The sequence below is a fragment of the Trypanosoma cruzi genome, genomic scaffold, assembly GCF_000209065.1.
Source record: "Trypanosoma cruzi strain CL Brener 1047053516751 genomic scaffold, whole genome shotgun sequence".
NCBI classification, from domain to species: domain Eukaryota; phylum Euglenozoa; class Kinetoplastea; order Trypanosomatida; family Trypanosomatidae; genus Trypanosoma; species Trypanosoma cruzi.
Genome location: NW_001849176.1, coordinates 5352 through 20104, shown reverse-complemented (window position 1 = coordinate 20104; position 14753 = coordinate 5352). Strand labels below are relative to the sequence as shown.

Genomic DNA, 14753 nt, shown 5'->3' with positions numbered 1-14753 from the left:
ACGTATCGCAGCAGCTCCGTGTCCACATCCTGTCTTCCGAGATGTGTTCACCCGCCGTGGACCGCACCGCGAAGGAGCCATTGTCAATGGCGATGATGGATACATCGAACGTCCCACCCCCAAAGTCAAACACCAACACATTCACGGGGCAATCCGCGCCCTGCGCACCGGCGCCAGAGCCAAGGCCAAGGCCGTAACACAACGCCGCCGCAGTCGGCTCATTTACAATACGCAGCACCTCCAACCCCGCGATCCGTGCGGCAGCCCTCGTGCGTTCCCGCTGGGCATCGTTGAAGTACGCGGGCACAGTGATGACAGCCTTTTTAACCCGTTTGCCAATGAATTGCTCGGCGCAAAGTTTGAGGTACGCGAGTACTCGCGCAGAGATCTGCTCTGGCTCCAGTCGAAGTGTCTCCCCATTGTGCTCAACGCGGATCAACACACCATCGTTCTCTCCCTTTTCAACGGCAAATGGCCAGCGTTTCACGTCATCGTGAATGGTTTTCTCGCCAAACTTGCGACCAATCATGCGCTTCGCATCATACACGACACCTGTCACCCCGCGAGAGGCCAACTGCTTCGCGCTGTCGCCAACCAACACGTCACCATTGTGGAAAGCCACACACGACGGCGTTGTGCGGTTTCCCTGATCGTTCGGAATAACTTCAACCGCGTCGCTGCGAAAAACCGCCACGCACGAGTACGTCGTGCCGAGGTCGATGCCGATGGTACCATCAAACTCCTCCATTTAAACACAACAAAAACAAAAAAAGATATATAAATCCGGACCTTCTCTGTGGCAAACAAACGAGCAAACAAAAAAGACTGGGCGGAGGTAGAGAAACTGCCCTCGGAAGGAGGGGAAAACAACAACAACAACAACAAGAAAAGAAACGAGACTAAAAACAATACAAATATAAAGAGAGACTGCGAAAGAATAACAACAATAAACAAGAACACAGTCTGCCTTGCAACGCAACGTCCCCCCGTATCTGTGCAGAAGAAAGAGAAAAAAAAAAAAAAAAGAACGGGGTAAAAAATTGCTTGCGTGATGGACATGCAACATAATATACATATCTAAAAGAAAAACTTTTTTTTTTTTTTTAAGGGCTTCTGTTGCTTTTTTTGTTTGTTTCGTTGCTTCTCGTATACATATACGTATATAACTCACACAACATCAGCTGTGCATAAATATAAAACACGGTGTATTTCTTCAAAGTACTCAACTCGCGCACGGGCGCACGTCTCTGCAGCCACCAGTTCGTCAATTTTGCTGCGGAGAAGCGATACGCGTTGCAAAAGCAACTCCGTCAGTTGTCTGTCAAAGTAACGTGCCTCACTTTCAAAACTCAAATGCCCGCGAAGGAACTGCCGGAAAAGTGTCATCTGGCCGTAATTGGCACACTCACAATCAAGCAATGGGCCATAGCTACTGTACGCCTCCACCTCCACCTTGCGCCTCGCTACTTCCTCCGCTTTTGCCAGCAGTGTAAAAGGAGAGTGGGCGCTCCAGCATTCGTCAATGTGTTCGTACAGCACCGACCTCTCCTGCTGCTCCTCCCGCAAAGTGGCACTGTATACAATGGCATGAAGGGAAAGCAATATGTCGCTACGGTCACACCGTTCCTCCACAAGACGCCTTGTCCGAACCACATCCTCGCGGCTCAAAAGTCGTTCCATGTGGTTCATGCACGGTGGATGCGCGTTCTTTTTAATCCTCTTCTTCGTGGTGGCGGTGTACTTTGCCAGGGCGGCAAGAAATCCGGCACGCTCATGCCACTGGGAACTTTCCTCCCTGGCGTCACTCTCGAGATTTTGGCGCCGCGCCGTCTCCTCTCTGTAGAGCGCGTCAATTGCAATGGCAACAAATGCATGAGTGCATTGCATTGCACTGTACTCCCTCGCTTCCTCTTCCTCAATCCGCTGACGCCCGTTACGCACAACTGCAAACAAAATATGCATGTACATGTATAGTCTTCTGTTTTCCTGGAGAAACCGTGAAACGATCTCCTTGTAATTTTCCTCCATCGGCCTCTGGGCGCTTAAATCAAACCAATCACGGAAAGAATCCACCGCCATTTCAAGTTGAGACTCTACGATGCCATCAGATTCCTCAACGTGCACACTGGACGCGGCCCGCAACTCTTCCTCTTTATTTTCCTCACAATGCTGCGCCTCCAGCGTCTTCACCATGTCGGCAGATATCTTCTTAAGTTGCATCTCCTGCGACAAACTCATGGCCTGTCGCGCCTTCTCTGAGCGATGTTGGCGATTGGACGCCCTGCAAAAGAAGCGTTGAATGATTCGCACCGCTGCTTCCAGCGAGTCAAACTTGCGACCCATGCCGTGACTCCATTCCATTCCCCATCGTGACTTGCCAAAGCCCGGCCTCCACAGTTCTCTGCGCAGCCGCAGGAGGTTGTCCCACCGCCATTCTTCCTCCGTCAGGCGTGCAAATACCCCCAACTCTTCCGCGACAATTTCAATTCGCGCTCGTGCCTCATCATCCAGCACCCGCAACTTTTCCTCCGACACGATGCACCTTGACATGGACGCCTCCGCCTCATCCACAATAGCGCCACGAACATTTTTTTCCCACGTCTGCAAGAGGTCACGACCCACAGTTTCCTCCTCCTCAATACAGAGGATCGTGGTGTAAAAGGAACGCCAAGCCCAAGCCCCATTCTTCATCACTGCGTGATATATCTGCAGTGTCTCCAGTTCCTTCTCCTCCTGTGCGCAAATGGAGTCCCTCGATTGCGCCTCGGCCTCTTCAAAAAGCCGCACCTGTTGGATGAACGAGTAGGACCCCTCTATCCACCGCACTGCGCGCCATAGTGGATATGGCTGCAGTGGTTGTTGGCGCACATACAGACGGTACGGCACATGTAGAAGCTTTAAAACAGGCGGGATGATCGCTGTGCCATCGTCCTTTTCCAGTGGGTATTCACGGAGATTTTGTGCCTCAGTTTCCTGCAGGTTTGACGCACGATTCATCAATGTGTAAACAAAATAATCAAATATGTATTGATACGACATTTCTACCGCCCGTTCAATGGCCGCCATAGACTTGTGCACTTCCTCCAATGAAATGGGGGAGGCGGCAGCCTCCATCTGTCGCCTCATCCGACCAAGGATGGCACGGTAATCACGTGACTTCATTTGCCTTCGTCTTTGGGCCACATATTTCTTAAGCTCCCGCCTTTTCCGTTCATTCCACCCGGTTCGTTGAAGCATGCGCCACCACCGCTGAACCCGTAGGATCGCACTCAGCCGAGCCTGACAGCTACCGTAGACACACAGTTCTTCTATTGCCTTTCTTGCCTGAGTTTCCTCAACAAACTGCAAGCGCAATACGCCGTGTCGCCACTCCAGCAGATGGCGGTCTACGCGTTCCTTCGAGATAAGCGCCAGCCGGACTTTCCACTCTTCCTCGCAGACGTCATAGTCCATAAGAAGATCTGCTCTTCCGCGGTAGCCGCCCGTGCCGACGTTACGGCGGGAAAAAAGACACGCCGCGGGCGAAAAGGCTTCAGTGGGATAAAACGACATCGCCGCAATGCGCGACTCCCAATCACGTATCCCCCATAAATCCTTAGCGATAAACTCTGCGGTAGCCGCCTCTCGTTCCACCTGTCGGCGTCGTTCCTCAAGCAGCACCAGTTCACGCAGCGATGCTACATGACGTCGTGCATCTTCTTCCTCACTTACCATGCCTGCCCGTGTGGTTGTCTCAAGATGCAGGAGATGGCCACGCTCTTGGTATTCGCGCACAATCCGCATGTATTTTGACCGTTGTAATGCCAGTGACCTCGCCTCAATCGCGGCTGTCTCCCGCTCCGCCTTTGCCTTCTCCTTCTGGTAGTGCCAAAGAAGCTGGTGGCGTTTCTCGTGCTCCCGTCCGCATATGACGCTACGTAACTTGGACTCCAGTCGCTCCAACCGTTCCTTTTCCACTGCTAACTCGAGAGCCGCCACCTTCGTTTCCATCCGTCTTAACTCCTGACGCCGTCGAGACTTGTCAATAGATGGAAGCAAAGGCCCCGACTCCGTCGACACAAGGTCCGATGGCGGCGGCAATGGCACCCGCGAGCACCACATGTCGCCCTTCACGGATGAGTGGAGGGGAGGCAAGACAAACGACTTCATTACCCCTTCTTACTTCACGCACAATTTCCCTACGTCTCCTGATTGTATTCTCTTCGCCAGGCCGTTCAAACAATCAAAAAAAGAAGCAGGGAAAAAATGATGGGGCGCACAGGGAAAATGCCATCCAAGCCACAAGATAACAACAACAGCAAAAAGATTGCGTCCACAATTGGGAGTGGAACGACTCATCCACCCACAAAAGCAACGCAAAAAGAGGAAATAAGTGTTACAAACAAACCGTCGCAGTGGCGTTAGTAAACATCGGTAACCCCCCCCTTCCAATGCCTTTTGCCCTCTTCTCGCTTATTCATCCCTGCTGCCTATTTGTTTCACAAGATGCCTTCCAGTGAGGGCTGCCAAAGCCGGTCTTCGCGCCTGGGGAGGAGACGTGTGGCATTCGGCGCGTGAATCCCGGACTGTTGTTTCGTCAACACCCGTCGCATTGGATTATAGCACATCATGGCATCGTCAGCATCATCAATAACTGCATCGGCATTTCCTCCGTTGCTTGTGTCGTTATTCTCGTCGAGACTTCTCCTGTCCCTCCTCACACCGGCGCTCATATGTGGTTGCCAGGCGTGGGAGGAAGCATCCGGTGCAGCTGGGCTACGGCTGCCGCCACTACTACTGAATTGCGGGGTCGTCTGGTCAATATACAGGACATCATCGTCCTCTTGGTCATCGACATTGTTGTCAGGATTGTTCTTGTCACCTTTACGGCTCTCTCCCTCTTCATCGCTGCTGCCATTATCGGACGAAACAATCATCGCTTGCGCCTTGGAGGTGGCTTCTTCTTCCACGTCAACGACAGGCGGGGCACGCGGGCGTTTACCGCGACTCGAGGAACGACAAAGTGACTCGCTGCTACTGGAGTCTGCGTCCTTCTCCCTCTTGTGGGTATTCCGCGGTCGCCTCTCCATTTCCCTTAGTGCTTGATAACGCGACTGCAACTGACCCAGTTTCTTCCGTTTTTTCTCCGCCAGTCGTCTCTGCTCGCTGACATCGTGCTCTAATTCCTCAAGTGTCGCCGAGGAATGCATGATGTACATCTCCAGTTCCGTGGCTGTCATATTTTCCACGCACAACCTTTCTCCCGCCAGCTGCGGCACATGTGCGGCCGGCGCCCCAATTGGGAGAGTCTTTGACAGCCGATCCAACTCCGCCTGTGTCTCGGAGAGCCTCGCGTGCATCAGAGCGCATGTGCGTGTTAGCTGCGTCACTCGCTCACGTTGCTCGTAAAGCGTGCGAAGCTGGGCTATGTGAGTCTTCTGTGCGTGATGCGTCTTCTTGAAGCACGACGCGGCCTCTCCACCGCCGAACTTCGACCCACAGCGCGTATCCCCGCCACTAGGAAACAATGGAATAAGACGCTGAATAGGCACCATGCATGCCGGGCACGCAACAAGACGACTGTCGCGGCTGCAACCGCCGTTGCTGTTCTTTTTATCAATACTTTCGCTGCCCAGCTCAAAGGGCGTCGGCAGTGCGGCACCCACCCCTCCCGCGTCCCCTCGAGCAATCAGTTGTTGCAGTTTTCTTCGCTTGCGCACGTATTCCACACATCCCGCGTGAAGGAGGTGCTGGCACGGCAAAAGAAGCACCGCCCGCAGAGGTCCCTCGTCGCCGATGGGAACAGCACACTCGCAGCACTCCACAGGAACCTCAAACATCGCCGACACAATGCACAGCGACAGAGGCGTGGCAAACCACTAAATCTAATGTTATCACAAGAGTGATCCCCCTGCAAGAGTTGCTAGAAAACAACAAAAAGAAGAAAAAATGCTCTGCAGCTGCAGCAGTAGTTCAAAGCAATAGAATCCAAAAAATATATAAAGAACCCAACTTTCATGCCCAGCCAATATGTTTCGCCTCCGCGGTTTTTTCGTTGATGTTCTCTCACTCATTGTTTCCCTCCCTCCTCGTCCTTTTATGCTGTTTCGTTGCACTTTCCTTTCACTTTTTTTTTTTTTTTGAGTCTACGCCCACAGGCACAAAGCGAAGGCAGAAAAAGAGGGGGCAATGGACATGCAACGCTAAATTCAGACACACAGAGACACAGAGATACAAAAAAAAAAAAAAAAAGCCAATCTCCGTTCCTAACCGTACATTTTGTTTCTTTTCCCGCCTTTTCCGAATTGCAACCGCAGCAGCAAATCACACACGCCGCCTCAACTTTGACGGCGGCGGGGGCGGCGGCACTCTGGCGGTGTTCACCACCGAGAAGTAACTGAGACGCGGGGCACAAGGCAATATACGCGCAATAAGTTCCACCGGCAGCGACGCACACTGCTCCACGTTCGCCAGTGTCAACGACTGCAAGGAGACAAAAACAAGCCGACCAGCTGTCTCATCTACAGAGTGCACCGTGACGTTCTTTGTTCCTTTGCGTGGCCGGTTTTCCCGCGGCGACTTTAGCGTCGGCCGCCTGAATTCCTCAAAAATGTTCATGTTGGAGAGGTTCACCGTTAGCTCCCGCAGCTCAGGAAATGCCTGCGCGGGGAGAAGAAGACGGGTAAGCGCGCTCAGTTGCAGTGGACACCATAACTTCACTCGCCACGGTCGCCGCGGGGCACGTAACATGTCAAAGAACTCGTCGTGAATATTTAATGGAGGACGCAGTTCGCTGCCTGGAACCGCTGCCTGGTCACGCCGGGAGCCCACTACAATTTGCTCCAATGCAGGGAGGCGCTGCCACCAGCCGGGAGACCACTGCGAGAAAAGATCCACGCCAACCTTGAGTGTTTGCAGCTTCGGTGCAACAAGGTAAAGATCACTGAAGAAATACTGCGGGATATGCGGGTTGGAATTGCAGTCCCACTGAACCCCACGGAGGTCTAGATAAATCAGCGACAACAGGGACTTCACCAGCGAGGGATACACATGATGGGAGCACAACGGCAAGGAAGTACTGACCGGCAGCGACGAAGCGTACTTGGAGTCCACAAGGTTCAACTGTTTTACCAGCTGCCCCCTCTTGTATGAGGCGAAAAACGAGCAGAGTGAGTCCACAGCGGTGTGACTCGAAAGAGAAGCCAACGGAATCATGTCAGGCACAACAGTGGCGTTTGGTGGGGTCAGTGCAATAACAAGCTCGCGTAAGCGCCGACAGACGGAGCCAATCTGTAACAATTCCCTCGAACAATTCCCGAGAAATGCACAGATGCAACGCAGAGTGGCGTCATCCATAAGGGCAAACTCGTCATGGGGTACAGGTACCGTCTGAAGCGCATGCAGCGCCTCACGCGCCTCACGATGCGGGTCGGGCTTTAATTGTTCCTGAATTAATGACGACATGTTTGCGTAACGTACAATCGGCATTGCTCTAAAAGGCAGCGGCCTGCGTGCTGTCAGCCCGCCCGTAATCAGTGCGGAGTCAAAGAGTGCCGTATCTACTGCCGTCACTGACGCCACCGCGCGATTACAAGACCGTCGCGACGTGCCCTCATTTAACGCCGCCACCATTTCCAGCCGCCCTCTCACAGGACTCCACCACAGACGGTTCCTCTCTCTATTTATATATTTAAGTAGATACCCACCTCTTCCACCTTTCGCGTGCAAAAAACACGGCAACCATAATAAGCAATAAAACAACAACAACAAAAAAGCAGCGGCATGCGGTAAGACAGGAATGAACCACAAAACAACCATTTCCCTTTCCTTCCTCACCGCCCTGCAAAAACTGGTTCTCTCACAGCATCGGACCCGATACCTCGTTGAATCTGGGAACTCCTGCTCTCCCCGCAACGCCGAGGAGCGTGCACACGGACGCAGTTCTTCTTCGGCCGCTGCGGCGTATCCAGGAACGAAGCTTGTGATGCTAAATCCGAGATGGCATCCGACCTCGCACAGCTCAGAGGCACATTGAACACCGGCATGGTTTTCATTGGCCGAAGGTATTATTTGTACCCGACGGCTCAAGGCGGTGGCTCACCGCTCCACCGCAGCAGGCGACTGGGAACCCACGCGCACGGACTTCATTCTCACTCGTGTGGAAGAGGCCGCACTGGCCCGCCTCCGCAGCGGGGTTTCGCACAAATGCGGATGGCTGCTACGGCCACTGCAAACCGCCATCCCAGGCAAATGCCGTTGGTGTGCGGCGCGGATGCCGCACTGGTGTCGTGGTGCACATGATTAAAGCCCGTGGCATTACGTGCTCCAAGGCGCTTCGGAAATTCAACTTCCCCGGTGACTCGGAACGGCCAGGAATGTCGCCGGAACCACCACCCGCCAGTTGAGCGAGGACGAGAGCGAGAGACGGCACGCCGACCGCACCTCCGCCAAAGACTGCACAGCCCAGGCCGAAGCTACTTTTATGCTGTTTCCGCACGGCGTTGTACGACCAACAAGCCGGACCCAGACTTTGTCACCGACACTGCCACAAGCACGACTGCTTCGGGTCAAGAAGAAAGCGTCCCGGGAATATGGCGATCCTGCTGCATCCATCCCGTCCCAATGCACGTCCTGTGGATTCAGGTCCGAAACGAAAACGAGTCCAGTATCTTACATACGCGCACACGAACGCTCCAAAACAGAGCTGCAGCCGGCAACAAAGACTACGGCACTCCTTCAATGCCCTTAACGTGGCAAGCAGCCGGGCATTGCCGAGGTGTTGGCCAGCCACACCCGGCACAGGCACCCCGACGGTGAGAATGTCACGACGCCAAAAATGACGCCACAATGCACGCACTCCGCAAAGCTCGAAACACAGCAGGAAGAACGCCAACTCTGCACAGCGACTTTGCCTCCGCAGGCGGTTCCCTCCGCCGCGCAGGAGAATGTCGGCGAGGGACGGCGCACCGTGTGCCCAAGGCAGCACGCACACTTCCATTCATCAACGTCCCACCGCTGCCGATTGAATGGCAACAGAGGCGTCATGCTGCCGAGAAGGCGCACGTTGCCCGGCGATGGCACTCCGATGGGATCACTACCGGTCAAATTTCGCCGTCCAGTATGCGGCTTTTAGTCCCGCAACAGTCACGGAATGGGCCGGCATAGCACGGCACACCACGGGCATTGACCGTACATCGTGAAATAAAACCAGCGTGAAATGTGTGACGAGACACTTCCGCATCTACTCTGCTGCCGGCTCTGTAGGCGCACAGACAAAAACAAGGAGTGGACACTGGGAAAGTGAGGAATCCGTGCTTCGCAAAAAGTTGACGCAGCTTTCTTCTCGAGGGGGAAAGGCTCTGCCGCCCCCCAAGCATCACCCCCACACGGCGACGAGGTGGAAGACGCCTTGCAGATGCGGCAAATTGCCTTTGCTCCTGGCAGGTTCCCCTCTTTTTCTCCTCATTTACGGACTTTTTAAAAATTTGTTTCTTGATTTCTTGGCAGTGACGGATTATTTATTTACTCCACTACTCCGAGGGGACGCGTAACGGGTTGTGTTTTACGCCGTCTCCTGCAGCGCCATCTCCAGGGGTTGGGGTTCTCTTCCGCATCTCCAATCAGCGTGGCGGACGTGCTTTACGATGGTGGCCGGCGTGCGGGGCATCGTATTTATCTAAGAAAAAACAAGAGGAAAGGGGGGAAAAAATAAAAGGATGCCACCGTCCGTTGTTTTTGCCAGGCGAAGTTCCCGGGAGTTTATTTCTCCTCGCAGGCCTCCACAATTCCAAGTGGCGACAAAAGCCGCCAATAATAAAATAAAAAAAAAAATAAATAACGATGCTGCCGTGCAGAAAACAACAACAACAACAACAACAGGATTCAAAAAAAAAAAAAAAAAAAAAACAACACTACTCCTCCTCCCCAGTCTTCCTTTCAGACTGCTCCCCCCCATCCACCCCTTTTTTTTTACTATGTATTCTCTCTCTTTTTTTTCCTTCTTTTACAAAATAAATAAATAAAATTGTTATTTAATTTTTACTTCATCTCAGATGCGAATTGGAAGATACAAAAAAAACATAAAAATATAGAAGTAAAAAATTTATTAAAATGTGGTCACTGTTTTAACATCTTCTAACGGACAGTTTCCACCCGTCGCCCTTTTATTTCCCCCCTGACGTGGCTTCGGTTTCACATCTCCCTCATTTGTATTTGATTTTTGCTCACTTGTCTTCTTTTCCCGCCCATCCCCAATCCACGCAGGCGGATCCTTCCTTTTCTCACGATTTTTTCTTTTCTTTCATTTTTCACACCCCTCACCATTTTTTTTTTTTTAGTATTTTTATTTGTTAAAACCATCGGTCCCTTTACAATGCCAAAGACAGCGACTCCGCCCGCTCCTCTTCCAACTCTTTGGTAGTGGCCGCCAAATGTTTCGCCACACTCGGCGTAATACACGCATTCTCGACAAAATGCCACTCACCTCCGCTGCATGTCACGGGGAAGGAGAAGACAAGGCCTGGTGGCACACCGTATGGGTTTCCATCGGAATACACAGCCATGGAAACATGTGTCCCCGTTGGCGTACCAAGAACCCAGTCGTGCACTTGGTCAACAGCGGCATTTGCGGCAGAAAGAGCCGAAGAGTTGCCGCGCCACCGAATAATCTCATACCCGCGTTGCTGCACAGTTGTCATGAATTCTCCATCAAGGTACGCGTCATCCTTTATCGCTTCTCGCACAGGGACGCCTTTCACGGTGGCGCTGTTAACATCCGGGACTTGTGTGCCGCTGTGGTTTCCCCAAATAATGCAGTTCTTGACATCTCGAACATGAGCATTGGCCCGCTCTGCCACAAGCGCAAGCGAGCGGTTGTGGTCGAGTCGCGTAAGCGCCGACACGTTCTTCGGCTTGATTTTCCCGTTCGAGGCATTCAAAAGAACAAGGGCATTGGTGTTGACAGGATTGCCCACAACACACACGTGACAGTCTTTACTGGCCAATTCACCCAAAAGACGCCCATGTTCTGAAAAAATTGCGGCATTTTTCTGCAGGAGATCCCTCCGCAGCGTGCCGGGTTTGGCAGGAAACGAGCCACAGAGAATGGCGATATCGACATTCTCAAAGGCCACCGCCGGCTGGTGCGTGATGACAACACGGTCCAGTAGTGGGAAGGCACAGTCCATGAGTTCCGCACGTATCCCCTCAAGACATTTCATGGCGGCCTCAATATCGAGCAGGTTCAGCTGCAGATGTTGATTGGGACCCAACATGCGGCCGCCGGCAATGAGGGGGAGTAATGCGTACCCAACCTTGCCGGCCGCCCCCGAGACGACCACCTTCGCACACGCACCTTCAAAAAACATTATCAAATCGCTTTGTTCTTGCTTGAATGAATGACTTCTTCTGCCCGCAGTAAATTCGTTTCATTTTTTTTTGTTTGTTTTGTTTGTGCCCATTCGTACCGGGCGGTGCGAAAAGAAAAAAAAAAAGGAACCATTCATTTAAAAAAAAAAAAATAAACCCATTTTTTTTTTTCTTCTTCTCTTTCCAGGGCCGCATTTCCCCCACAGGAGGAGGAGAAAAGGCACAGAAACTCTCACGATGCGCGCACATCACCAAAGTGCAGCAAGGAACGCACCTCCTCTGCGTTGGACGGGCAGTCAACCAGCAGCGTTCGCGCTACACACTCAATGCGTCCGCAGACATCAAATTCCACCTCGTCGTAAAAAGAGAACGAAACATCCTTGCCGTTGGCTGCAAAGACGGAGCGCACCCCGATGACACGCGGGCTATTAAAAACACTCCACACCTGCGGCTGCCCTACGCACGTCCACCGCTCCGTCACGGTCGCATTCTGCGCCGAAATCTCGCTAGCGACAACTTGCGCAGAGGCCAGTCGCTTAACGGCGCGGTCATTACCATAGCGTAGAGCCAGCCTGCAGTAGGGACTCAGCCGCTCCTCTACGGAGCTTGCGGAACGGGCCTGCACCACAGAAAGTGCGGCCTGACGCATTTCCTCCGGGTCAGGCAATGCCTGCACGGCCTCCAGCAGCGCCTGCGCCTTCGCCTTCACTTCCCCCGTGCCGTGGGCCAACGCGAGCGAGTCACATGTACGTTGCAACACACGGCAACGTGATGCACGAGAAATCCCTTGAAGGGACTCTACCCACTGCAGTACCATATCGTCAAATGTGGTCTTCTCCATTCCCCCGCTTTATGCTAGAAAAAAAAAAAGAGGGAAAAAAAGAGGGGAAAAAAAGTGCGTACCGCACAAAACCCTCTTTCCACCCCATATTCCGCACGCAGACAAGCACCAAGCGTCCCCTTCAGTTACTTCTGTATCAATGGAATAAAAAAAGCATAAAGTAATTCAACTGGCATTGCAAGGAGGGACGCATAACCCTTACTTCTTACCGGCGGCGGCTTTGGCCTTGCGAGCAGCGCGGGCCTTCTCAATGCGCTTCTTAGCTGCTGGCTTGCTGTCAACCTTCTTGGCGTTCTTCTGCAGCTTCTTGAGAGCAACCTTGTGCCACGAGACGGGTTTCTTCTTGTCATTCTCGTCAAAAACTTTGCGCGTCCAGAAGGCACGAGAGCGCTTGGCGACACGCAGTTGATAGCGCTCAAAGTCTGTCGACCTTGCAAACGCCCTCTTTGCTGCAATGCGTCTAGCGGACTTCGTGGCGGCGTACTTCTCAAGAATTTTCTTTTCCGCGAGTACATTCTTCAGTGTCCGTGTGCTGCAGTTGCGGCTCAATTCCACGCTGAACTTCAGCGGCTCAACGTTCTTCAGGTTCTGCACGTGGCGCCACATCTTTTTGTCCGCGGGGTTCTCCACAAGCACACGGTTGCCGTCGATGATGTCAACAACAACGCCGACGCGGTCCTGACGGGGGCCGCGGATGATGCGCACCAAGCGCCCAGCGCGAATATAGTTCGCCTTCACCATTTGGGACCTTTTGCTCCTTTCTGCCTAACGCGTTGGAGCGCAGAAGAAAAAAACAAACAAACAACAAACGAACAAAGAGATATTGTTGGTACCAAGTGACGGTAGCACTCACTTCACACCGTAATGCGTCCTTGCAAATTGGTTGGCAATAACTCCGTAAACCACCAAAATGCGTTTTTTTTTGTTTTCGTTTTTAAATTCATAAATGCGCACACCGCAAGCATACATAAGTACATAGACATATATATATATATATATATATATATCGTAATAAGGAGGGAAAGGGAAAATAAATAAAAGCGGTGGAGTAGCGGTGGAGAAAAAAAAAAAAAAAAAAAAAGAGATCATACAAATAATTAAACAGGTGAAAACAGGTTGCTTCAGAGTTAGATTACATGATATTTCCCATCGTCGCATTTTATTCCTTTTCATGCGACATTCCATGGGTATTATATACATCCAAGTTACAAATTTTCACCTCTTGTTATAATGGTCTGCGAGTTACAACAGTAGTCTGTTGCCAAATTCAATCTTGTTTTTTCTATTTCTCTTTTCTCCCTCGTTTTTTTTTTTTTTTTTTTCCTGTTCGGCGTGTGTGTCTGTATGCCTGCTCCGTTTGCCGTTGGTGCTGTTCGTGCAAATCCGTTTTGCGTCTTTACTCCTGTGCCTCCTTCACATTCACTCCCTTCCTCCTCGGTTCCCTGGCGTTCTATATGGCGAGTGCGCAGACGCAGGCAGCACCCATCAGCTGCCAGTAGTCTGACTCCTTGTCTGTCGGCACCTCGATGGACAGCACGTAGTTGGAGCTGGCACCCAGGGAAGAGATGACACCCGCCCGCACCACAGTCCGGTACAAAGGCACACAGTGCCACCCGGGGCCCATCTTGTGGTGCGGCTCTGGCAAAAAGTGAACCACCGGTAGTGAAGCGTATGGCTCGCCGGGTAGTGAGTCCGCCATGACGCCGCGCGTCCCGTCCCATCGCCATGAGTCGGTAAAGATGCCGTACACGTAGCAGCCGCGCTCCGGTCCCGCCTCAATCCTCGCCACCTCCTCGTCCATCACCTGGAAACTGAAACCCAACTTGTCAACGGAAACTCCCTCCGCACGCGAAAAGGCCTGAAACACACCGGTCATAAAGGCACTCGGATTGAAAAAACCTCCAATCCAGAAACAGGCGGGCTCTCCGTTCTGCACCCACGTGCGAATAAACTGCACCCGCTGCAAAAAGTCACGGTACCACGAGCCCAACGGCTTCAAGGAAGTATATCCCACCGCGCTCCAGAGGCGAGGGACTTGGTCTGTCAAGAAGGACTCATACATCGCATCAAGATCCGCGGAAAGTAACGTAAGGCCTCTTAAAGCCTTTTGAAGGTCATGAATTGATTTGCGCATAGCTGTAATTAATTTGTTGTACTTCACCATCTCGTGGGCCAACACAGTAGACATGGAGTTAGGAAGACCACTCTCTAACGTCGTGAAACTTTTTGGCCCGGCCTCTTCACGTAAAAGGACTTCCGGGAGTGAGGCCTCAAACTCCTCACATTTTCGCTTTACTTCTTCTTCAGGCGTGGTGGCCGCGCCACCCTCAGCCCCGGTGCTGCCACCACCCCCACTTCCAATACGTGGCTGGGTGGAAACGACGGTGCTCAACAGATACTGAGAGACCTGCAGCTGATATCGAAGATTTGCATTGGTGTGCATACCAAATACCTCAGGCTCATCCACAAGCGACATTTGTTGAATATGTTCCATAAAGCTCGATAGACTTCCAGCCGGTGGGGCGTAGTAATTACCGCTAGAGCTAAACTTGAAATCGTTTTTCAT

General features: G+C 52.3%; 9 protein-coding genes across 9 annotated transcripts, besides 17 other annotated features; all 9 read right to left on the bottom strand.

Moving 5' to 3' along the window:
* Tc00.1047053510437.79 (heat shock protein 70, putative) lies at nt 1–748 on the bottom strand (the record flags this gene model as incomplete). Its single annotated transcript, XM_802985.1, has 1 exon — nt 1–748. A coding segment is annotated over one exon (748 nt), but the record flags the coding sequence as incomplete, so codon positions are not given.
* Nucleotides 1–2201: a sequence feature (heterozygous, non-Esmeraldo-like haplotype).
* Nucleotides 866–885: a microsatellite.
* Tc00.1047053510437.70 (hypothetical protein, conserved) lies at nt 1168–4149 on the bottom strand (the record flags this gene model as incomplete). Its single annotated transcript, XM_802984.1, has 1 exon — nt 1168–4149. One exon carries the CDS (start codon nt 4147–4149, stop codon nt 1168–1170), a length of 2982 nt encoding a protein of 993 aa, XP_808077.1.
* Nucleotides 2202–2819: a sequence feature (areas merged during assembly that could not be assigned to a particular haplotype. This can correspond to areas where the two haplotypes were merged or to regions with more than two copies in the genome that were merged during assembly.).
* Nucleotides 2820–2874: a sequence feature (areas merged during assembly that could not be assigned to a particular haplotype. This can correspond to areas where the two haplotypes were merged or to regions with more than two copies in the genome that were merged during assembly.).
* Nucleotides 2875–3070: a sequence feature (haploid, non-Esmeraldo-like haplotype).
* Nucleotides 3071–3207: a sequence feature (heterozygous, Esmeraldo-like haplotype).
* Nucleotides 3208–3261: a sequence feature (haploid, non-Esmeraldo-like haplotype).
* Nucleotides 3262–14753: a sequence feature (heterozygous, non-Esmeraldo-like haplotype).
* On the bottom strand, nt 4479–5819 carry Tc00.1047053510437.60 (hypothetical protein, conserved; the record flags this gene model as incomplete). The annotated part of the gene is made up of 1 exon (XM_802983.1): nt 4479–5819. One exon carries the CDS (start codon nt 5817–5819, stop codon nt 4479–4481), a length of 1341 nt encoding a protein of 446 aa, XP_808076.1.
* On the bottom strand, nt 6304–7797 carry Tc00.1047053510437.50 (hypothetical protein, conserved; the record flags this gene model as incomplete). The annotated part of the gene is made up of 1 exon (XM_802982.1): nt 6304–7797. One exon carries the CDS (start codon nt 7795–7797, stop codon nt 6304–6306), a length of 1494 nt encoding a protein of 497 aa, XP_808075.1.
* Tc00.1047053510437.45 (uncharacterized protein) lies at nt 8513–8977 on the bottom strand (the record flags this gene model as incomplete). The annotated part of the gene is made up of 1 exon (XM_802986.1): nt 8513–8977. One exon carries the CDS (start codon nt 8975–8977, stop codon nt 8513–8515), a length of 465 nt encoding a protein of 154 aa, XP_808079.1.
* Nucleotides 9789–9817: a sequence feature (AT_rich).
* Nucleotides 9836–9857: a microsatellite.
* Nucleotides 9864–9885: a microsatellite.
* Nucleotides 9987–10020: a sequence feature (AT_rich).
* Nucleotides 10050–10091: a sequence feature (AT_rich).
* Tc00.1047053510437.40 (cytosolic malate dehydrogenase, putative) lies at nt 10347–11345 on the bottom strand (the record flags this gene model as incomplete). The annotated part of the gene is made up of 1 exon (XM_802981.1): nt 10347–11345. The coding sequence occupies one exon, from the start codon at nt 11343–11345 to the stop codon at nt 10347–10349; it is 999 nt and encodes a 332-aa protein (XP_808074.1).
* Nucleotides 11482–11502: a sequence feature (AT_rich).
* Tc00.1047053510437.30 (hypothetical protein, conserved) lies at nt 11579–12187 on the bottom strand (the record flags this gene model as incomplete). The annotated part of the gene is made up of 1 exon (XM_802980.1): nt 11579–12187. The coding sequence occupies one exon, from the start codon at nt 12185–12187 to the stop codon at nt 11579–11581; it is 609 nt and encodes a 202-aa protein (XP_808073.1).
* Tc00.1047053510437.20 (40S ribosomal protein L14, putative) lies at nt 12386–12928 on the bottom strand (the record flags this gene model as incomplete). The annotated part of the gene is made up of 1 exon (XM_802979.1): nt 12386–12928. The coding sequence occupies one exon, from the start codon at nt 12926–12928 to the stop codon at nt 12386–12388; it is 543 nt and encodes a 180-aa protein (XP_808072.1).
* Nucleotides 13151–13194: a microsatellite.
* Nucleotides 13248–13268: a microsatellite.
* Nucleotides 13464–13509: a sequence feature (A-rich).
* Tc00.1047053510437.10 (dynein heavy chain, putative) lies at nt 13638–14753 on the bottom strand (the record flags this gene model as incomplete). The annotated part of the gene is made up of 1 exon (XM_802978.1): nt 13638–14753. One exon carries the CDS (start codon nt 14751–14753, stop codon nt 13638–13640), a length of 1116 nt encoding a protein of 371 aa, XP_808071.1.